The 23,996-nt window shown below is 44.5% G+C and overlaps 1 protein-coding gene across 11 annotated transcripts in view; it reads right to left on the bottom strand.

The window, feature by feature from the left end:
* The window catches only part of LOC117186604 (cerebellar degeneration-related protein 2-like), a 400,431-nt gene that overhangs the window by 151,112 nt on the left and 225,323 nt on the right, over positions 1 to 23,996 (bottom strand). For 9 of the 11 annotated variants that reach the window (XM_033387594.1, XM_033387593.1, XM_033387597.1 and 6 more), the window contains one exon: positions 162 to 426. The exons of 1 other annotated variant lie outside the window; for it this stretch is intronic. In XM_033387594.1, coding sequence (XP_033243485.1) covers positions 162 to 426 — 265 coding nt within the window. Of the gene's footprint in view, positions 1 to 161; positions 427 to 644; positions 687 to 23,996 lie in introns of those variants that run through there. One more of the 11 variants, XM_033387604.1, reaches the window with a different exon arrangement.

The raw sequence follows: 23,996 nt of genomic DNA, 5'->3' as shown, positions 1-23,996 counted from the left end.
AAATTTGACTTTATAGGTGGATGGACACATACATATGTATATAAACAGATAAACAGATAACTAAAACGTAAATACACTTTTATAACCTTTTAGGTTAACTTAATTGTGTTTTCAGAGTAAAGAGAAACAAAAATAAACCTTAAAAGATGTTTTGTATTTACTTATGGCCATCAATTGCTCCTCCAATTCAGCGCAACGTTTCTGCTCCGTTAACAATTCTCGTTTCATAAGCTCCAAATCACTGATCAGTTTAACCAGTACTTCGTTGTCTTCACATTTTACAGCGCCTTTATCGCACATATTATTAACTACAACCAAAGATAGACTGTCATTAGTAGGAGAACGATCGTCGACGCCAGTTGAGTTTGCTATATTCCGATGTTCAAATAAGTGATGATCTGCTGCTCTACAATTAAAATCTAAAAACTACCAAAAAATATTAGTCATTATTTATTTTTAAATCATATATAAAAAAAACTAACATTAATATCAATTAAAGATCGCTTTGGCATGCCAAAGCTTAGATACCCTTGCAGTTCCAATGAGTTGTCTTAAAATAAAAATATTCAACGCGGTCAGCATTTTGAATGTGGTTGAACTCAGTTTTTCCAGATATAAGAAACGTCTTTCAGCGTTCTGAAGGTAGTACCCTTTTGGTTTTAAAAAGCAGGTTTTAGATTTTTAACCTGAAATTTAAGTAGAAATATAAGTAAACTCCTGCTTAGAAGATTTGGCGGAAACACTAAATGGTCAAATAACATCCGTCTATTGAGTGCTTTGATAGCTATTTGTTATAAAGGACGTAAGCTCAACCACATTTTAAGTAGTTGATCTTTGCCTAATAAATACATGTTGAAATGGATATACATATGTACAGCGAGGAACTAAAGTACATACTAGCATGTTATGTTGAGCTATGTTCTTGTTCTTGTCATTAGTCGATCTGGTCATTATTGTTGACCAACGATTCGAACTGTGCAAAATTTAATCTCGAAGTTCCTTCAACGGTCGTTACTTACTTAAATTTAAAACGAGGGGGAACGTTGTGAGTTGCTGCGGACAACGCAGCCGATACCCGATACTAAGTCAGTATGGCCCTCCTCCGGCAGACGCCGCTAATATTAAACGACACGACAAAGAGTGCGTGCGAGAGAGACAGAAAATCTGTCTGAGCGTGTCATCGGGCGCTGCGTAGCCACTGCAAATTGATTTGTTCCTTTTGGCTATACAAATGATCTGATCTGATCCAGATTCAGCAATCTGATAGATATGGTCGTTATCTATGATTCTGCGTTTTTAGTTTTCTCGAATGTGCAATATTGTGGATGCAACAGATTTTCGTCCTTTGTGGGGGAGGAAGGGGGTGGGGCGAAATTTTGAGATATACGTTTTATAGTGACATCTTAAAGGAGTGTGTGTACTAAATTTGGTTACTCTAGCCTTAATAGTCTCTGAGATTTGTGGATGCCTCAGATTTTCGTCCTTTGCGGGGGCGGAAGGGGGTGTGGCGAAAACCTTACACAGTGCCAAATAGCAATAAATAATAATTCTTTTTCTCCACCCAATCGGAATAACCCTTGCACTGCGCATGCTCTCTATCCGAACAAATAATGGCGAGTATGTTTTGGCCCGAACTCTGCTTAACTCTGGGTCACAAACAAACTCTAATCTAATTGTCAACATAAGCAAGGTCTGGACTGTCCAACGCTGTAGAAAACGATACTGGGCTGGATTGTGGCGGACATTATGACCCAGGAAGCGAGGAACTGTTTGAGTTGTCGAGAATAGTCATTGGTGTCTATCGACAACACACTACTAAAGTTAGATCACTGGAAGAATTTCCGTCCTCTAAAAAGTCTAAAAAGTCTCTGAGCACAAGTTATATGACGATTATTAAACAGTAGAAAGACTACTCAGGTCTGTAGTAAGACTGCCGCTCAGATCTGATCACAGTATTCAAGCAACTCATTTAAAGTTGCAGACGACGGTCGCTGGAAAAATTATTGTCTCGTGAACTTAAGTTGTACAAAACATAATTGGAATTCATGCAAAAGTACCTCTCCTTAGGTGACATGCCTCCAACAGACAACACAATCCCTAAAATTCCACATTATTTTATTCCACATCAGTGTGTTTTAAGGCTCCAGAGTACGTCCAGTCCACTAAGCTCCGTGTCATTTTCGATGCGTCTTGTAAGACGTCCTCTCAGGTGGCTTTGAATGACATACTGATGGTCGGTCTCACGATACAGGATTAGCTGTATTCGACATTACTACCTTCAGACTACGCAGTTACACAATTTCATCTCATAGTGTAGAGAAAAGACCCCTCTGAGTTCCAGCTCAATACATATGGAAATGGACCAGCCCCATTTTTGTCTATTCGGTGTATTGAAAAGGTTGAGTAAGTCTGCAAAGCTCTCATTTTTTATTATTATCTCATTATTGAGTCCGAGGTGTTAAAGACAATTAAGTCTGATGTAGCTAAGTTTCTGCAAGCCGCAGGATTTGATGTGGCTAACTGGTTCTCGATTTCAGCTGAGGTCACCACATTCGAGAGCACAGCTAAGCCGATAACGATCTCGGACTGAAAGTCAACAAAGGCGTTAGAAATATTATGGCTATCTCACGAAAATATCTTTAAGTTCCGAATGGACATGTCACTCATGTATCTCCGTGCGACAAAACGGAAGATAAAGTTAAAGATCCTTCTGCAGGAGCTTTGGCTTAAAAAACTAGATTGGGATGGGCGATTCCACAGAATTTTGGAAACTATGTCACCGAAGCAATGTCAATACCGACGCATCTGCAGAAGCTTTCAATGTCTCGTTTTTGACCGCAAAGTAGCAACGCTCGATACGAAAACGCTCCCAAGGCTTGAGTTATGTGCCGCCCACCTTCTCGCAAGTCGCTTTCCGTACTCAAATCGCTACACAAGGTTGCAATCGAATGAATAATATATTGGTCAGATTTAAATTTTACCTTTATTAGACCCGATCCCGGCCGTCAGCCATCGGGTGCTACAGGGGGATAAACGGATGTCGGGTCGGCTCGTCACAACTGTAGACTCGGAACGGGGCACAGGCGCCTCGGGTTCATGGCTTGCTCTGGATCCAAGGCGACTGTGCTTCACGCCATAGGATACAGGTGGGCACGAGCGAACCCGCACCCGCCGTAACTGTACACACCGGCGGAAGTGCAACTAAACTCTCCCCGTGAGGGCGAGGGTCATGTCTCTGCCAGGATGCTGGCTAATTGTAGTCGGGCGGAGAGAAGAAAACTCTCAGTGAAATAACCCCAATCCAAGGTGACACTGTCATATGCCGAGGGATGCATGGCCGAGGGGGTGCTCGGTCGTTTACATACAAAAAACACCGCAAAGGAGCTCGGCACTCCTCCTAAAGTGCCGGAGGGAAAAGACCATCCCTCTACTAACGTATCTGGAAAACCAGTGCCCAAAACGACGGGGAAGGACACTAAGTCGGTCCAACGTCTCGAGGAAGCAGGCGCGGCAGGACCGAAAAGCCAATCGGGCCAATCCACGTCGGGGGGCCCCAAGGGCGACCCGGTTACCGGGGTGGCGGCCATGCACAGCGATATCGCGGCTGGCAGACCCCTTGGGACCAGGGACCCCTTGACAACCCCGGCAGGCGGCCCTTCTGCCTCGAAAGATAGGCCCAAGTTTCAAGACAAGAGACGAGCGGCCTTCATCCTGGGCAACGACGACCAAGTGTTCCTGGCGTCTGCCCAGGGAATCGAATCGCGGCTATGGGCCAAGACGGTCCTGCCGGACTACCAGCCACTCAAAGCTGGCAAGGCCGCAGCCAATGCCCCAAGCAAGCGGCATCGCTCGGCGGAGGACACCACCACGCAAGTCCAACAGGCCAAGAGGACGAAAACACTGAGCAACCGCTCGTTTGCCGAGGTGGCGAGAGGAAAAACCCTAATTGGAGTCTTAGACAGGGGCTCTATAGACGGTCAGATTCCTCGGGACAAATGGCACCTCGTAGAAAACGAGCTGCAAGACCGCTTCCTCCAGGAGTTGGAGGAAAATGGAAGCCCAGGTATGACGACGCCGGGTGGCACCAAGGCCGAGTGAAAGCCAAGGCCTTCCAAGATGCTCGCTCGGCGGCCTTCTACGCGAAGGCGGTAGCATCGCTCAATGAGGTCTACCATGGAGCCAAGCTGGAGGCCGTGAAGTGGGAGGACATCCCCAGCAAGCCGAGGGCCAGAACGTGGGTCTCGGCGAAGCCTGTAGAGCCGGATAAGATTCTCCGGATTCTGTAGGTCTGCAACCCCCACCTTCCCACAGCCGATTGGAAGGTGGCCAAGGTAGAGGAGAGCAACGGACAGAGGCGCCAAATCATCCTCGGCCTGAACGAGGAGTCGGTTAGACTTCTCCACGACACGGAGGTCACTGGACTAGGCTACAAGAAGGTCATAGTAGTCATAGTACCGTAAAAGTCCGTCTCTAAGGGCATGCAACCGACGGTCGAGCCAGACCTGGAGCCCCTGGAGGCATCAGTATTGTTGGATGTTATCTTAGATGGGTACGTGTCAGACGCGAGCGATCTTACTAGGGATCTAAAGCACATCGGGGTCGGGGAGGAGCTGGACTCTTCGGAGAGCGACCACGACAAGACAATGGTGGAGGTGAACCTCAGGAATGTTACTGATACTCCTGCAGATAAACCTCCACCATTGTAAGGCAGCATGCGCTGCTCTCTTGCTCCACCTAGCCAAGGGTGGAGCCGACATAGTCCTCATTCAGGAGCCCTGGATCCTCGGAAACAGGGTCTCTGGTCTGAGGACTCCTGACTATAAGCCATACGTAGCTGACACTGCGGGTAAAACCCGCAAATGCATTCTTGCAAAAAGAGATTCGCACTTATTTTTGCTCCCAAATTTCAGCAATGAAGACCAAGCAGCAGTGAGCCTCGAAGGCCAGGGGTGCTCACTGAGAATCTGCTCCACGTACATGGGTCACGATCAACCAGGCCCCCTTCACAGGCGCTCAGGGTGCTAATCTCAGACTGCGAGGCCAAGGACACACCTGAGGAGATTTCCAGGGTGGCCACGACTCATCTTGTTAAAATATTTACCGACGCCTGCAATAAGGCGCTCGATAAATCCTGCCCCTCTGGCAAGAGCAGAGGCCGGAAGAAATCTGAATGGTGGACTCTTAAACTGGGAGAACTCCGGAAAGCCTCCCGGAGACTCTATAACACAGCTTAGGCTGAAAACGTTGAGCGGAACTGGGCCGAATACAAGGGCAGTCTTTCAACTTATAATAAAGAACTGAGGAAAGCCAAACGCGCCTCATGGCGTAAGTTCTGTAGCGACATTGAGAATAACTCAGAAGCCTCGCGCTTGCGCAAAGTTCTTTCGAAGACTACACCCACTCTGGGCTACCTGAAAAATGCCGACCAATCGTGGACAACGTCCAGCAATGAGTCGCTAAATCTTCTCCTTAACACCCACATTCCCGGCTGCGATGAAAACAGACCACTACATCGCGGCTCCTTCCGTTGACTCAAGTGATATCATGAACCTGCTAAGCCAGGAGAACATTTCCTGGGCAATCAAAAGCTTCAAACCATACAAGTCTGCGGGGCCAGATGGCATCATCCCTGCCCAACTGATTCACGTTGGACAAAAAGCCACTAATTGGCTCAAAAGGATATGCGAAGGAATCTTCTCCCATGGATATATCCCGGAAACCTGGCTTCATATCAAAGTCGTCTTCATTCCCAAGGCCGGCAAGCCCTCGCACACTGCCCCCAAAGATTTGAGACCTATAAGTCTATCGTCTTTCCTTCTGAAGAAGATGGAACAGCTTTTGCGGATGCATCTCACGGTGAATATTCCGCCTAGTCTAATCTCAGACTCCCAGCATGCCTTTCGGAAGGGACGACCCACCGAAACGGCCCTACACACGACCACATCGATCATAGAAGCGTCCATCACGGGTGAACTGACGGACCTGGGGGTTGACTCCCGGACGGTGAGCCTGATCGATCAGATGCTACAAAGCAGGACGGTTGAGGCATCACTGGGGACGTCAACGTCCACCAGATTTGTCAGCAGAGGCACCCCGGAGGGCGGAGTCCTCTCGCCCCTCCTATGGAACGTGGCAGTGAACGAACTGCTGCGGGAGATAGAGGGGGGTGGCTGCCGCGTGGTGGCGTATGCGGACGATGTTGCCATAGCATTCTCCGGTAAATTTCCGCAGACGCTGTGTGAGTGCCTGACAAGCACACTCATGAAGATGTCAAAATGGGCAGACAAATGCGGTCTAGGCGTCTACCCGTCTAAAACGGAACTGGTACTTTTCACTAGGAAGTACAAAGTTCCGGCACTGATTCCCCCAAGACTATGTGGGAAAGTGCTAGTCTTCAGAAACAACGCCAAGTATCTCGGCCTAATCCTCGATAGAAAGCTCGACTGGAAATTGAGCATAGAGGATGGAGTAAAGAAAGCCACAGTGGCCCTCTATACTTGCAGGAAAGCCATCGGACTAAAATGGAGAATGACCCCCTATATAGTTCGGTGGCTTTACACCGCCATCATACGACCGATCATGCTCTATGGAGTAGTGGTATGGTGACCAGCCTTAGACAAAAGGACATGCCTCAATAAACTCAGCAGAGTTCAAAGCATGGCAGAGCTATACATAACCGGCGGGCTACGCACTACTCCAGGGGAAGCCCTGGATACTGTGCTGGACCTTCTTCCTGTAGATCTCAAGGGAAAGAAGGTGGCAACACTTTCCGCTCTCAGAATGAGAGAAGCCAGACTGTGGAAAGCGTCCGCGGTTGGGCACTCGGTAATCCTGACGAGACTCCCGCAATTACCTGAGAGGACAGATTATTGTATCCCTAGTGATCACCTCTCGACGCCTTTCCAGGTATCAATCCCACCTACGGAGTACTGGGAGATGGGCGAACCAGGACCCGCAAATGCGGTTCTCTTCTACACAGATGGCCTTCACTTCTACAGTTAGACGGCCGCGTGGGAGGCGGAGTCTACTGCAGCGAGCTGAACATCAACCATTGCTTCAGGCTCCCGGACCACTGCAATGTGTTCCAAGCGGAGGTTGTGGCCATCAAGGAGGCCATTTAATCTACTCCAAACTGCTTCTAGACACGCACTTAGTGTGCGTCTTCTCGGACAGCCAAGCAGCTATTAAAGCCTTATGCTCAATATCGTCGAATTCAGCGACTGGAAATGACTGCCGCAGCTTAGCCGAGCTGTATAGACTCAGCAGTGCACCGTGCTCTGCAGTTACTCGAGCCATTAAGGGACACTGGCAGATCGGCACTCATGCCTCTAGACTGTCAATCCCTCATAACGACTTCTGCAGGAGTTGTCGCGGAGAGGAAGAGGAGGAATCGGTCCCCCACTTCTTCTGCCACTGCCCGGCCCTTGGAAATCGTCGTCTTCGTATTCTCAGGACCACTTTCCTCACGGACATTTCGGACCTGTCCGAAATCAAACCAGGGACCTTGTCCAAATTCAGCCAAGCCACCGGATGGGACTGCCCTTAATTTGCAACAGCTTGTTCTCCACGTTTTTTAGGCATTGAGAAGGGGCACATGCCCATGCGGCATCACAACGGACCTTTTTACAGGTCCAAGTGAGCTTGGGGGGGTTTCATCACTGAACCTAAATAACCTAGACCCTATCCCACCCTTCATCGTTGTAAACATTCGTTGCGAACCGAGTAGCGGAGATTCAAGAGTAGTCGAGGGACGCTTCGTGGCGGTATATGCCAACAGAACCCAGCAGAAATAGTCCCATGATTGTGACTTTTAGGAAATCGTGCCGTCGATCTGGTTTAGTGGACCAGCGTTTTTGAAGGATGAAGAAGAGATCTGACCAATAAACCCCCACGTCGAGCTTTCTGGAGAAAAGCTGACGATGAGGGTCGGACTGACCGTGGTGGCTAAATCAAATGATTTTGTAGATGTAATCGGCACACCTCAAACTGCTAAGAGTTTTCGTTTTCGGGTTCCGATTCATCCGAAAAGTCAAAATCAGAAGTCTCAATTTAGAAGTAATTTCTTTACCAGTAGAAAACGACCAGGCTTGTCCAAAAATGTTCGAGGTTATACAAAAAATTGAGTATCAGAAAGATATTAAAAGGTTTTGTAAAGGCACCAGGTTAGGCCCCAGTCTTCAGCGTTTGAGTCTCTTTATACATGAAGAGGCGGGGACTGGGGTGCTCCTTTTCGTTGTTGCGCGTTAGGGGACTCCTATGTCATACAATGACAAGTTTCCTTTGTTATTAACAAAACGCTCACAGTTTGTGCAGACTTAAAAGACTTAGAAGTACAGATAATTATTTACAGTCAATTACAGTGGGTAGGGAAGTGCTATCGTTTGTAGTCTTCGTGCTACTTTAATTCTTCTTATGGCATAGATTATTAATATTATTATTATTATGATTCCAATAATCAAGTCCGCATGTCCAGATACATGATGGAACTTAAGTCCTTTTATATCATGATGACCTTCTTTTAACAATTTGAGTTCGTTTCATAACTTTTCCATTTCTTCTGTATGGTACTGTTAATGGATTCCCAACAATTTTTGGTATTTTACTTATATTACTTATATAAAAGGATGAAATTGGCTTGTAGCTTTCTGTTTGAATACTGTGATGAGGTACTAGTATTTTGTCATCGGTTCGCACAGTACAACCATGTATTATTGCTAAAATTCCTTGTTTCGGAAGATCAATTAGTCTTTGATTTAAGTTACTAAATTGAATTCTAGCATTAGTGTTCACTGGAACTTTGAAAAGCCAACTACCCTGCCTTTCTAATTCGACCCAAAATGTCCTTGTCTCTGCTATATTCCTATAAACGCAATTTGAATTACCTCTTGCTTTGAAAGGAGCTATCTCACAAGCATTATCATTGGCATTGCTCCAAGGCCAATTACCTTCGCATACTCTTTTATTCGTTTCCATTTTTCGCATTTGTTCAAGGTAACTTCAGTCATCGAATGATAGGAATCAATTTCGAAGTTATATACTATATACCTGGAGCTCAAGTCTACCTTGACCAATTCTTGTTCATGCTCAACCGGCACCAATGTTTCTAATAAGATATCTTTCATATTTGCTATTTCTCCTTTAACTATATAGGTTTTAAAATTTAGTCTACCATTATTAATATCTATCAGTAGACTAATATCTGCTGATTGAATTTTATCGAACTCTTCAATCAAGGAGCTTAGTTGCTTTGTTACCATAAAGAAATTTATAGATCCTTTGTAGAAATGGATTCTTTTGTAGAAAATTTTCTTTAATGTTTCAGTTATGTTTTCTACTCTAGCACTCAAACTTATAAAGCTCAAATTTATTTCCTCGGTAGTTCTTTTAAGAATATTTACCGTTGACTTTGCCACTGATGTTTGTTTCTTAATTAAATCATCTAGATTATGTTGGTTTTCTAATACATTTTTCATATTTCCTTCCAACGTTTCCCTATCTTCGGCGTCCATTATCCCAAACAATATATGATAAAGTGAGTCATGTAAAGTTTATTATTTTCCTCTTCGTCTGCTATTTGTCTTTCCGGGTTATCTAAGACATTATTGCATTGATTTTCAAAAGTATAAAGTTTACCACACACAACTTTCATTTTCCCAATCAATTCTTTCCCCTTTTTTATCATTTGGAAATACGGGTCCATGTTATAATAAACAATTAAATCCCAGGATGAGGCGACTATTTCAACGTCCCCCATCGGGTCCAAATATATCGAAGTGGAACTGATCAATTTTTCAATTGACCACTTCGCCTTTCCTCTGGCAGAAATGTTTGCATTTGATACTTGGACACATAACACAAACACTAACAATGCTGCTTGGACATGTCTACTACTACAGGTCTACTACGAGTACTTCTGGTCTCTTTTGGAGTCATTCCTGAGTCTTGCTCTTCTGACTCAATTCCAGCTAATGGACAAAGTTTAGTTATAGGTCGTTTTATCAACCCATCTTGATGTTGTATCTATTTCTTCTATTTTTCGTAAGAGCCATCTAGCTGGGTGACGGTTTCATCTTTTATTAATACAATCTGTCCTTTTTTAATATTCTGCATTCCTATTTTCCATTTATTTCTTTATTGTAGTGTGTGTAAATAATCTTCTTTCCCTTTGATCCAAAATTCTGTTTTCATTTTCTGAATTAATCTCCACCTACCCAGATTCCCGATTTGTTCCTCTGAAATTGAAATCGGGCCAAATATTGGTCTTCCAATAATAAAATGAAATGGTGTTAATACATCCAGATCGTCAATATCATTTGTAGCTGTATACAAAGGGCGTGAATTTAGTACCGCTTCAATTTTACATAATAAATTAAATTATTGTCCCCAATGACTCTTTTTAAGTGATATTTGAATGAATGAAGGGGCGAATGAAGTGCCACTCGATCTGTTGTCTTTCTAATATTGGCATCACTTTTCTGTTGTCCTTAAGGGCTCTTTGGTATTCCTCGTCTAATTTGCGCGAAGCTCCCACAAAGTTGGTTCCATTATCGGAAAAAATTTTTGCACATTTTCCTCTTCTTGAGAAAAATCTTCTAAGTGCAGCTAGAAATGCATCTGAAGTAAAATCGCTGACTCTGGTCTGACGAGCTCGTGAGGTAGCTCAAAGGGGGCCTAGCTGAGGCCACCGGACGGGTCGCGGGTTGCGGATAGCGAACGGCCTACCTGAGTAGGTCAGCTGCGAATAAGCGGGCATCCCTTCGGGAGAGTACCGAAATAAGCAGTCCCGGACAGCCAGCGGGTGTTTGCTAGGTAGCAGCACTGACGATGCGCTTGTGGTGCCGCCTCAATAAGTAGCTCACACACTCCCATCCATACACAATACCTACCCACATCCCAACCCCCACACCCACCTCACACCGGGCCGGACTAAGTGTGTTACTCGACCCGTGGCGAGAGTCAGCCTGGCTGGGGGCCCGGTATAAAAACTAGCCCAGTCGCTAACGGAGGGCTCAGGGACTTGGCAGCCCCCTGTTCTAATGATGCCTTACCCGGGCAACGTGGATCTCTGCCCGGGCCGACCTTTCCCTTTCTCTGCACCTCGTGGGAACAAGATGTACAATAACAAAAACAAAAAAAAAAAACAAAAAAAACAAATGAGTGCGGCGCTCCCCAAATGCCAACTGGGAGCAATCCCAAGCACGGAAAGGCAGTGGCCCAAAGGCCTGGCCCAACCGACTCTACAGCAGGGAATACCTGTAAGGTGGAAGGTGCCTGTACCCGAGGGGGTCCCATCCCGAATCCGGAGTGGGTGGCAAGGTAACTCACGAAGCTGACACCTTGGAAGGAAAGCTAAGCAATATTGCGGCTGCCCGACCTTCTGGTAAAGCGGAGGGGGTTGACTTGCCGTCGACAAGCGCCCAAGCCAGACGATACACATATGCCGAAAAGAGGAGTGCAGGGCACATACTCCGTCGGCAACACGCCAGCAGTGAAGCCAGCCCATCAGCCGACTGGCTGAAGAAGGTGGAATGGGCTTCAGCAGTGCTGCCAAACGTCTCTTTTGAGCAGATTGCCAAGGAGAGGACGCTAATTGGTGTCCTCGACAAAGGCAGCGCAGAGGGAAAAATCCCAAGGAGTCAGTGGAAGTGGGTGGAAGCGGCACTGGCCGACCGCTGCTTCGACCTCCTCGACAAAGACCCAGGACCACCGCCAGTCTGCAAGGACATGGGGTGGTTCCAGGACAATGTCAAGATAATTGCCTGCGAGGACGAGCGCTCCGTTAAGCTTTATAAAGCGGCGGTAGCGCAGGTCGGCGAGGTCTATGCTGGCGCGAAACTCGTCGCAGTCGACTGGAGCGAGGTGCCCAGCAGACCGAGGGCCAGATTTTGGGTGCCGGCTACCTTTAAGGAGCCAGAACGCATCCTCAAGAACGCATCCTGCAGAGATGCAACCCAGGACTATCAACCTCGGATTGGAAGGTAGCCAAGGTTGAGACGACACAAGGGCCGACCAACCAGGCAGTGCTCGTTCTCAATAAAGAGTCGCTGGCCCCGATAGAGGCAGCAAAAGGAGAGCTAAACTTTGGCTTTAGCTCGGTCACCATCAAGGTGTACAAATCGGACGCGGCAGACTTCTCTTCAGAGACGGAGCTGATGCTCGACTTTGAGTTAATGTGCCGAGAGAAAGTCTCAGACGACTCGGACGCAGACATCACGGTGGTGGAGAATCTTGAAGATGGTCCTAAGGATCCTTCAAATAAATCTCTACCACTGTAAAGCAGCATCGGCTGCTCTCATACTCCGCTTAGACGCAAGCGGAGCCGACGTAGTCCAGGAGCCTTGGGTGGTAGGAAGCAAGGTCTGTGGATTGGGGACGAGGGAATACAAGATCATTATATCCCAAAATGAAGGTAAAATCCGTAACTGCATACTTGCGAAAAAACCCCTAAATATCTTTCTGCTCCATAATTATAGCGATGGCGATAACACGGCGGCAAGTCTAGAGCTAAAAGGGAATCATCTCAGGCTGGTGGCGTCCTATATGGCCCACGAGGAGGATGATCCTCCCAACGACCTTGTTCGCAAAATAGCCAGCGACAGCGGTAGGACGGACAAAGACCTACTTATAGGTTGCGATGCCAACGCCCACCACACCCAATGGGGGAGCACGGACACGAATGTAAGGGGTGAGTCACTGTTCAGCTTCATCCTGAACTCAAATTTATTCATTTGCAATCAGGGTAACGACCCCACGTTTATAATTAAAAATCGGCAGGAGGTCATTGACCTCACGCTAGTGTCAAGCAAACTGCTAGACACAATCAAGAGCTGGAGAGTCCTAGGAGGACACTCCTTCTCGGACCACAGGTATATCGAGACGATACTATCCTTCGAGATCCCCAAACCAACCGACTATATCAACCCCAGAAAAGCCAACTGGGAAAAATATAGCACAACCCTGGAGAAACTACTCCCTCCTAACGCCCCTAATTGCCCGAACACGGAAGACAACCTAAACCGTCTTGTGAACAGGTTTACGGATGCGTGCAACGAAGCCTTCAAGGCAGCATGCCTTTCTAGCAGACCAAGGGGGAAAAAGAAACCCCCCTGGTGGTCTAAGCAACTAGACACCCTTCGTAGAACTTGTAGGACTCTATTTAATAGAGCCACAAGAGCTAAGGAGGATACTCACTGGGCAGACTATAAAACCAGTCTAGCACTATTCAAAAAGGAAACGAGGAAGGCCAAAAGAGCCTCCTGGCAAAAATTTTGCTCCGAAATCGAGGAAACTTCGGAAGCCGCAAGGCTCCGGAAAGTTCTCTCAAAAACTACCCCCTCGGTAGGTTACCTCAAAAAGAATGATGGCACGTGGACCAACTCTAGTGAGGAGTCCCTACACATTCTGCTCGACACGCATTTCCCCGGATGCACAACCACCGAGCCGACATACCTCCCAGGAGAGGGATCGGTAGAATCGATGGACCATATTCTTACAAAACGGAACATAAGTTGGGCAGTAAACAGCTTCAACCCGGTTGCAGGTCTGGACCAGGTAATCCCGGCCCAACTTCAGAAGGCCGGGGAAACGGCCATCAACTGGCTACATAGTATCTTCAGGAAGATACTGGCGGTATGTACAATACCGCAAGCATGGCTTAAGGCTAGGATAGTCTTCATCCCTAAAGAAGGCAAAGCCTCACACTCAACCCCGAAAGACTTTAGACCAATCAGTTTATCGTCTTTCTTACTCAAAACCTTTGAGAGACTTATCGGGTTACAATTACGGACAACCATAAGTCCCCAGCTGTACTCAAGTGCGCAGCATGCCTACCGGAAAGGTCATCTCAAAAAATACTCACTAATAGCTTTTCTCGATATCGAGGGAGCCTTCAACAAAGTCACACCGGGCGCCATTACAGAAGCCCTGACTGACCTGGGGGTGGACCGTCACTTGGTGATGCTCATTGATCAATTGCTCATACGCAGGACGGTGACATCATCGATGGGATCGTCCACCCAGTCAAGGTATGTCAACAGAGGAACCCCGCAAGGGGGAGTTCTGTCTCCTCTTCTATGGAACATTGCAGTCAATAAGATTTTATGCGACCTGGAAGAGGGGGGCTGTAAAGTAGTGGCATACGCGGATGACGTTGCAATTATCTTTGCGGGGAAATACCCCCAAACACTATGCGACCTAATGACCGCAAAGCTTGCTCGATTGTCCGAATGGACAGAATCGCGCGGATTGGGACTAAATCCCTCGAAAACGGAACTCGTGTTATTCACAAAAAAATACAAGGTCCCGCCCCTCAACCCCCCAACACTAAACGGATACAGGCTCTCCTTCAGCGACAGTGCCAGTTACTTAGGGTTGGTAATTGACAAAAAGCTTAGCTGGAACCTGAATGTCAAGGATAGAGTGAGGAAGGCAACGACAGCACTCTATACTTGCAAAAAAGCTATCGGCCTAAAGTGGGGCATGAACCCAAGCATAGTCCGATGGATATATCTGGCAATAGTCAGACCTATAATACTCTACGGAGTTACTGTCTGGTGGCCTGCCCTAACAAAAAGGACAATCACCAATCAGCTGGGCAAGGTTCAACGAACAGCCGCCCTCTGCATCGGTGGAGCTCTTCGAACTACACCAAATGATGCGCTAAACGCCATGTTATGCCTTCAGAGCCTTGACTTGCAATACGTCTTAGGGACTCTGAACAATGGGTATCCCAGAACATAGGTCACTCATCTATACTAAATAAAAACAACATGGTCCCAGCAAGAACGGACTATCAAGTTCCAATGGAGCACACGGAGACTCCATTCAGCATAATCATCCCTCATAGAGACGATTGGTTCGAGGGACTCCCCGGCCCAGACGGGGCCATAAGCATCTTCACGGATGGCTCAAAACTGGACGGTAGGGTTGGAGGAGGAATCTACTCTGAACAACTTAACATAAGACAATCTTTCAGGCTTCCGGATCACTGTAGCGTCTTCCAAGCGGAAGTTACAGCAATCAGGGAGGCTCTGTACTGCCTTCACACGGTTACCACCACGGCAACCAATCTAAACATCTACAGCGACAGCCAAGCTGCGATCAGATCACTTAACGCGATCTCCTCGAACTCGGCTACTGTGGCGAAGTGCCGCAGATCTCTTCACGAGATGGCTCAGCAATTTGCTATCAGCCTTATATGGGTCCCGGGCCACCGGGATATCGAGGGCAACTGCATAGCGGACGGGCTGGCCAGATCTGGCACTACAACCCCCCTTCTCCAAGATAAGGAGGATATTTGTATGCCTATGGCCACCTGCAAGCTCATCATAAAGGAGCAGTACACGCGACTGATAGACAACAAGTGGCAAATAGGGCCACGTTGTCGCACAGCTCGGCAAACATGGCCGACCATAGATAAGAAGCGCACCTCAGAGCTCTGCAAACTAGGCAGGGAAAGGTGCAGCGCAGTCATACGTTCCCTCACAGGACATTGGCTAGTAGGCACCCACGCAAACAGGCTGGGTGCCCCATACAATGATTTCTGCCGCAGCTGCAGAGACGAGGACGAGGAGGAAACAGTGGAACACCTGTTCTGCTCCTGTCCAGCTCTCAGCAGAAGGAGGCTGCATCACTTGGGCTCCGCCTTTCTGAACGACATCTCGGAGATGCCCACGCTGTGTCCCAGAAAGATCGCAAACTTTATAAGAGCATCTGGATGGGACAACTGTTGACATGACATCTCACTTGCAAGGAGGGATTGATCCCAAGCGGTATCACAACGGGCCGAAACCGGCCTAAGTGTGCTGGGCTCCGAGCTTGGCAGCCGCCTCTACCTAACCTAACCTAAGATCGCTGACTACTTCCAAATGAATAGCCTTTATCACCATGCACACGAATACGGCAATATATCCCCTATAGGATTTCTGCCCCCGGTTTTTAGAGCATCGGATATGGTAAGGCCCGGCGAAGTCTACCCCTGTATTTGTAAACGGGTGCGACATTGTAGCTCCGTGTTTCGGCAGAATTCCCATAATTTATTCTTTCGATACCTAGCACAGGTGACACACTCTTTAAGTTTTTTCTTTAAGCAATTTCTTAGCCCAAATATCCAAAATTTTCGCTGGATATAGTTTCGCATTAGATTAATTTCATCGTGCAATGTTTCTTTATGTGCATTCTTAATAATTGAAGACATCAAGTGACACTTATCTAAAATCGAAGGATGTTTAACCTCAAATTCCGCGTTGGAGTTTTGCAATCTACCTCCAACTCGCAACAATCCATCTTTATCTAAGAACGGATTGAAGCTTAAAAGTTTATTTTTTGTTTCTAATTCCTTTTTATTAATTAGGCTAGCTATTTCGAAACTGAATTGGATAGCTTGTTGTTGTTTTACTATTAATACTTTGGCACTCTTAATCTCCTTCACTGTCAAAAATGGAGGAAATTCTTTCTTTTTGGTTTTGATTTGAATAAACCTCAATACTTATGCAATGACTCTTTCTAGTTTATGCATACACGAATATTTTTGTAATAATTAATAAAAAATGTTAATTTTTGCTATTACAATTGTTGTGCCAACAACTAATTTCTCTTCAATTTCCTCTTTTGGCCAATGTTCCTTAGATTTCGCCAACCATTGAGGCCCTTTCCACCAAATCTTAAAATCTTGTAGCTTATCTGCACTAATGCCCCTTGATGCTACATCTGCTGGATTGTCTTCAGTTCTAACGTGTCCCCATTTAATTTTTTTAATTTTTTTTACTTCGTCAGTTCGACGCCTGATAAACTTGTCTTTATTGTCTCCATTCCTTATCCAGGCTAGAGTAACAGTAGAATCACTCCAGGCATAACACTCTTCATTACTTTCAACCGCTATTTTCACCCGTTGAATTCATTTTTTTTCAGAAGATGTGCTGCACAAAGTTCTAATTTTGGAATAGTTTTCCGATTCTTCTTTGGATTAACTTTGCTTTTGCTGGCTATTATAATTGTAGAACTATCTACCTTGGCATACACTACGGCAGCATAAGCCTTTTCGGATGCATCGGCAAACCCATGAATTTGCATCGACTTATTGTGCTGAGAATTTAGCCATCTTGGTATCCGAATCCTCTCCAACTCTGTTAAACTATTTTTAAACCAATTCCATTCCCGAGTATCCTGTTCTGATATTTCTTCATCCCAATTTCTGTCTGCTAGCCAAAGTTTTTGAATAAACAATTTTCCGACAAGTTTCACTGGAGACAACCAGCCTAAGTGGTCATACATCTTGGCTAAGGTAGATAATACTATTCTCTTGTTATTTTTCTTAATTGGTTCATAATGGAAATCGAACCTAAACTCGTCTCTAACCGGTTCCCATTGGAGTCCTAATGTTTTGACGGATTCATTCTCTTCAATGGTTAAAACTTTATTCTCTTGGTCATCTCTAACGCCTTCTATAATTTCTGGGATATTTGTTATCCACTTTCTTAAGTTAAGTTAAGTTAAGCCCAACCTTATAAAACTCTCGAGTTACTTCCTTTACATGCTTTTTAGCATCCAGTATCGAGTCAGCACCTGTCATCAGGTGGTCCATGTAATAATCATTCTTTATGATTTCCTTAATTGCTTGATTTTTGCAATTATCTGCTATTGCAACAAGCACCCTGGTTGTTAAGTAGGGTGCTGAAGCTGTACCGTACGTAACGGTTGGATTATCTCTCCAAATTATATGCAAATATTGTAGATCTTCTTTATCAACATTAATATGCCGGTACATTTTTTTAATGTCCGCCGATATTACAAATGGCCATTTACGCCATTTTACCATAATATCGAAAATATCTCTTTGGACTCTTGGTCCAACCCACATAATATAATTTAAATCATTTGTTTGTGGTTTTTGCTGAAGCATCGAGAACCACTCTCAGCTTTGTCGTTAGACTGGAATCTCTTATGACTCCTTGATGGGGCAAATAATATTTCCCATAATCTTTGGAACCTACCATATGTCCTAAATTTTTATATTCATGCATAAACTTTATGTCATTTTTTATTTATTTTTATCTTTTGAGTTGTAAATTCAAACTAAATTTTATTCTTAAGATCAGAGCTTTATATGTGATTTCACAATGAGGTAGACCTACGCAAAGAATACATTTTACTGCGGGTGTCTATTTGAGTGCATATTTACATTAGTGTTATTTTAAGACTGCATTGGTTAAGTGTTTTCTCCACTTGTGTTTTGTTGTAATATATTTGATGGGCTTCAGATCTTTGTTTACAGCCGAACTTTCATTACTTATCTACTTTATGTGATTTCTTTAGAGATCCGTTTTTTTGATACATGAGTGAATGTGTGCAATAATATGTTTATGTTTTGAACATTCTGCCAGGTGCCGAAAGTGGCATGGTTTCGACGATAATATGTTCATGTTTGAAAAGCCACCAAGTCATCGTTCTTTTAATACCCAAAACTTAGCGAGGGGGAACGTTGTGAGTTGCTGCGGACACCGCAACTCTACAGTTATACCCGATACTAATTCAGTATGGCTCTCCTCCGGCAGACGCCGCTAATGTTAAACGACACGACAAAGAGTGCGTGCGAGAGAGACAGAAAATCAGTCTGAGCGTGACGTCGGGCGCTGCGTAGCCAGCGCAAATTGATTTGTTCCTTTTGGCTATAAAAATGATCTGATCTGATCCAGATACAGCAATCTGATAGATATGGTCGTTATCTATGATCCTGCGTTTTTAGTTTTCTCGAATCTGCATCCTTTGTGTAGGCGGAAGGGGGTGGGGCGAAATTTTGAGATATACGTTTTATAGTGAGATCTAACAGGAGTGCGGATACTAAATTTGGTTACTCTAGCGTTAATAGTCTCTGAGATTTGTGGATGCCCCAGATTTTTGTCCTTTGCGGGGGCGGAAGGGGGCGTGGCGAAATTTTGACACGAAACGGTCAAGGTCCGATATCACAGGAGTGTGGATACCAAATTTGGTTGCTCTAGCTCTTATGGGTTCTGAGATCCTTGAACTCATATTTAGCAATTGGCAAAACCGACCATGAAACCTGTGTGTTAGAGAGAGACAGAGCGAGAAAGAATGAAATTGTGTTCTTGATTCTGGCTATAATAATTATACGATCTGGTTCAGATTTTTCACTCTAGAAGATATAGTCATCTTCTACGATTCTGCGTAGTTTTTTTAGTTTTCTCGTATCGTCGAAATTGTGGATGCCACAGATGTTTGCCCTTTGTGGGGGCGGAAGTGGGCGGGGCAAAGGGTTGAAATATTCTTGTAGCAGTGACATATCACAGAAGTCTGGATCCAAAACATCGTTGCTCTAGCTCTTATAGTCCTTGAGCACTACGCGCTGAAGGGCACGGACAGACGGACGGACAGACGGACAGACAGACGGACAGACAGACATGGCTCAATCGACTCGGCTATTGATGCTGATGAAGAATATATATACTTTATGGGGTCGGAAACGATTCCTTCTGGACGTTACACACATCCACTTTTACTACAAATCTAATATACCCCAATACTCATTTTTAGTGTAGAGGTGTTTTAGACTTGCAGCGTCTCGCAAATCTCGTAATATTTGGAAAACTCTTCCGAAATTGTATTCCATTTTGTGGCCTTGGAGAGAACTTGCAGGTATTCATGTACCTATATCTCTTGTATTCTTTGCATTTCCATTCTTGCACTTCTTCCGATTGCTGGAAGTTCCGTCAAAAGACTTGCCGGCTGGGTAACACCGAGACTTGCACTGATATTTTTTGCACAGTTTTTCAAAACACTTCGATGCGATTTCTACATCCTCTTTTTATACAATTTTTATTCTCGTTTTATTAGTTGTATAAAATTAATACTTTGACCAAGAAACTAAAAATATGTGTATTGATTTGAAAATTTATTTATATTATATTATATATATTTGTATATATATTTATTATACCCGATACTCAAAATGAGTATTGGGGTATATTAGATTTGTGGTAAAAGTGGATGTGTGTAACGTCCAGAAGGAATCGTTTCCGACCCCATAAAGTATATATATTCTTGATCAGCATCAATAGCCGAGTCGATTGAGCCCTGTCTGTCTGTCCGTCTGTCCGTCCGTCCGTCTGTCCGTCTATCCGTCTGTCCGTCCCCTTCAGCGCCTAGTGCTCAAAGACTATAAGAGCTAGAGCAACGTTGTTTTGGATCCAGACTTCTGTGATATGTCACAGCTACAAAAATATTTCAAAACTTCGCCCCGCCCACTTCCGCCCCCACAAAGGACGAAAATCTGTGGCATCCACAATTTTAAAGATAAGAGAAAAACCAAAAACGCAGAATCGTAGAGAATGACCATATCTTTTAGACTGCAGAATTTGAATAAGATCGTATAATTATTATAGCCAGCATCAAGAAAACAATTTCATTTTTTCTCGCCCTGTCTCTCTCTAATACACACGTAGCATAGCCGGCTTTGCTTAGAGTAAAACATTAGCGCCTAGATCTCAGAGACTATAAAAGCTAGAGCAACCAAATTTGGTATCCACACTCCTTATATATCGGACCGAGACGAGTTTGTTTCAAAATTTCGCCACACCCCCTTTCGCCCCCGCAAAGGATGAAAATCTGGGGATATTCACAAATCTCAGAGACTATTAAGGCTAGAGTAACCAAATTTGGTATCCGCACTCCTGTTAGATCTCACTTTAAAACGTATATTTCGCCCCACCCCCTTCCGCCCCCACAAAGGACGAAAATCTGTTGCATCCACAATATTGAGGATACGAGAAAACTAAAAACGCAGAATCATAGATAATGATCATATCTATCAGATTGCTGAATCTGGATCAGATCAGATCATTTGTATAGCCAAAAGGAATAAATCAATTTGCAGTGGCTACGCAGCGCCCGATGACACGCTCAGACAGATTTTCTGTCTCTCTCGCACGCACTCTTTGTCGTGTCGTTCAATATTAGCGGCGTCTGCCGGAGGAGAGCCATACTGACTTAGTATCGGGTATAACTGTAGAGTTGCGGTGTCCGCTGCAACTCACAACGTTCCCCCTCGTTTTATGATAGTTTTGTGATATTTGAATTTTACCGTTAATTACGCCTATTTTAGCATTAAGTGCCCCTCCTCTCCGTAAGAATTTATGTATATCAGGCAGGCTCCGGTTTTCACTTACTTTTGCGTTTTTAGCCAAAACCTTTTGATTTCGTTTTTAGGTGCTCCAGTTCTCACACATTTTTGTTATCGATATGTTTTATTTTCTCATTGATACTGGCAAACTAAAACACTGACTTGGTTGCTTTGTAAATATACAGCGAGATAAAAATGACTTTGCAATGCAAAACGTCGGCAGAAAGTGCTTGATTTATGAAGATCAAGCCATCTTAGAAGCAACGCCTGTGTATTAAAAATGTCTGACGAACTATGATTACAGGCATATTGAAAAAAAAATCGGGCTGCGTCAGTTGTTAGCACGAAAACATAGTGTTTTTGACCTGACCAATTATTTCCAAGCTAAATTTAAAGTTTGGTTAAAAAAATATTTTTAATATTTTTTATTACAAGCTAAATTTCTTTGGTAATGGTGTCAATTAAACGTTAATGCATCAATAAGTCATCTATTTTTTCCTTTCACAATTAAGCAATTTTTGTGAAGGTGAAAACCGGAGCCTGCCTGTAGATGTATTTATGTGTTGCTTTTGCTTTAGCACCTGAAAGTTCAGTAAAGATATTATTTAGCTTAAGTTACATCATTAATATTAGCACTCCGTTTCGTGATAGTTTTGCATTTTCATCCCACGTTATTGTGTTTATCGAGACCTGGCTAAAACCGGACATTCTGCGTCCCGACGTGGAGGAAGGGTTCTGATTGCAGTATGCTCAAACTTCGCGTCGGAACACTGTGAAGTGTTCAACAAGAACTGGAATTCCTCAAACTGATTCATCCCGCTTTCGCTATATTCATTACTTGCTCATATATTCCACCTTCTTCGGATATCTAAATTTATGAGCAGCAATTGTCCGCTTTAACCGCAGTTTCTTCCTCACTATCAGATAAAGATCATATGATAGTTCTTGGTGACTTCAACTTGCCAGGAACTGTTTGGTCTTCGGTAAACGAGTCTAGTAACCTAGTGCCCATGTCACGACATGACTTTGTTGACCTGTCCCTGTCTCAAGTAAACCATGTAAAAAATTCCTTGGGTCGATTGCTTGATCTGTGCTTTGTATCGGATCCGACCTTAGTGTTGTTAACCCGAGCCCTTCCGCTCACTATACCTGTAGACGCCTACCATCCTACTTTCGAGGTGTCACTAGATATAGGACCAACTGTATTGGATCGGTCGAGTAGGCTACCTGAACGTGTCCGCTGCTTTCGTAAAGCCGAGTTGGCGAAGCTTAATAACCTCATTAGGGATTTTGATTGGTCCGCTTTGTACTTGTGCACTGATGTCATAAAAGGCACAAAAATTTTTACAATAATCTTGGCACATTCTTGTTTCCCGCTTTCTTGTCCGATTAGATCTGGAAAACCTCTTTGGTTTACCAAAGAGTTATCCAGTCTAAAAAACTTAAAAACAAGACTTTATAAAAAATTTCAAAAAGTTGGTTCTCCTACTTCTCGCTATGCAATAGCTCGGTCAAACGTTCAGTTCTTACTGCTCAATGCTATAAGAACTACCTATCTCGATGCAAGATAAGTTTTTCTCGGCACCCTAAAAAGTTTTACTGCTTCGTAAACAGACAGACGACCTATTCTGAGGAAAGCTACTCTGGTCATCCGTACCCATACGGTTTACCGAGGTCGAGCGGCATTTTCAGTCCCTTGTTAAATGAATGTGCTTTACTTCATGATCTTCGACTAGTTACGCCGGTGTTTTTACCGGCTCCAGACGGGGATCCAGGTTGTGCACTCAGGTGCTACGCCGAGGCACTGTGTGGACCCTTGCTTAAACTATTCACCCTGTCCATTGATTCTTCTTGCTTCCCTCCGATCTGGAAGGAATCGTTTATAATTCCTCTCCATAAAAAAGGTCTAAAGCAAAAAATTATAGAGGTATAGCAAAGTTATCCGCTATTCCCAAAATGTTTGAGATGGTATTAACTCCGCACTTGCAACATCTTTGCAAGTCACTTATGTCTCCAACTCAGCATCGATTTATATGGCGGCGATCAACCACCACAAACTTGTTAGAGTTTACCTCTTTCATTATTAAAGGCTTTCAAGGTAACTTACAGACGGATGTTATTTACACCGACTTTAGTAAAGCATTCGACTCTGTAAACCATTCCCTTTTAGAGCATAAACTTGATCTTTTAGGGCTTCCGCCCAACCTCCTGACATGGATTTCTAGCTATCTTTTGTTCCAGGTCTCAAAGAGTCCTCTTCAAAAACTCCCTCACTTCACCAGTAACGGTTTCTTCGGCCCCTTACTTTTTACACTATTTATTAATGACGTGCCTTCGGTATTAACATTATCTCGAGTACTCATGCATGCGGATGATGTCAAACTCTGTGTCCAGTATAAGGAAATTTCATTTCATTCTCGCTTGCAATCAGGTCTCAATAACTTTCAGTCATGGTGTTGTGCAAACTTGTTACACCTTAATGCTTCGAAATACCAAGTAATGGCATTCCATAGTTCTAGCCCCTTGTTGGCTCCCTATACCCTATGCGGTGGTTCTCTTGAAAAAATTACCCCGGTTGATGAAATTGGTGTTATACTAGACACCATAGCAATGGAAATAATTGTTTCTAATCAGGCGAGCTAAACACGGCAAATACATTAAGGTCTGAGCTAGTATTGCAGGTCATTAAGAAAAAATTTTTAATTATAAAAATTATAAAAAAAACGATTGGGAACGTTGTGAGTTGCTGCGGACACCGCAACTCTACAGTTATACCCGATACTAAGTCAGTATGGCTCTCCTCCGGCAGACGCCGCTAATATTAAACGACACGACAAAGAGTGCGTGCGAGAGAGACAGAAAA

This window comes from Drosophila miranda, chromosome XR, assembly GCF_003369915.1.
Source record: "Drosophila miranda strain MSH22 chromosome XR, D.miranda_PacBio2.1, whole genome shotgun sequence".
Taxonomy (NCBI): domain Eukaryota; kingdom Metazoa; phylum Arthropoda; class Insecta; order Diptera; family Drosophilidae; genus Drosophila; species Drosophila miranda.
The sequence above is the reverse complement of the archived record's forward strand: the minus strand, read 5'-3'. Positions and strand labels throughout refer to the sequence as shown.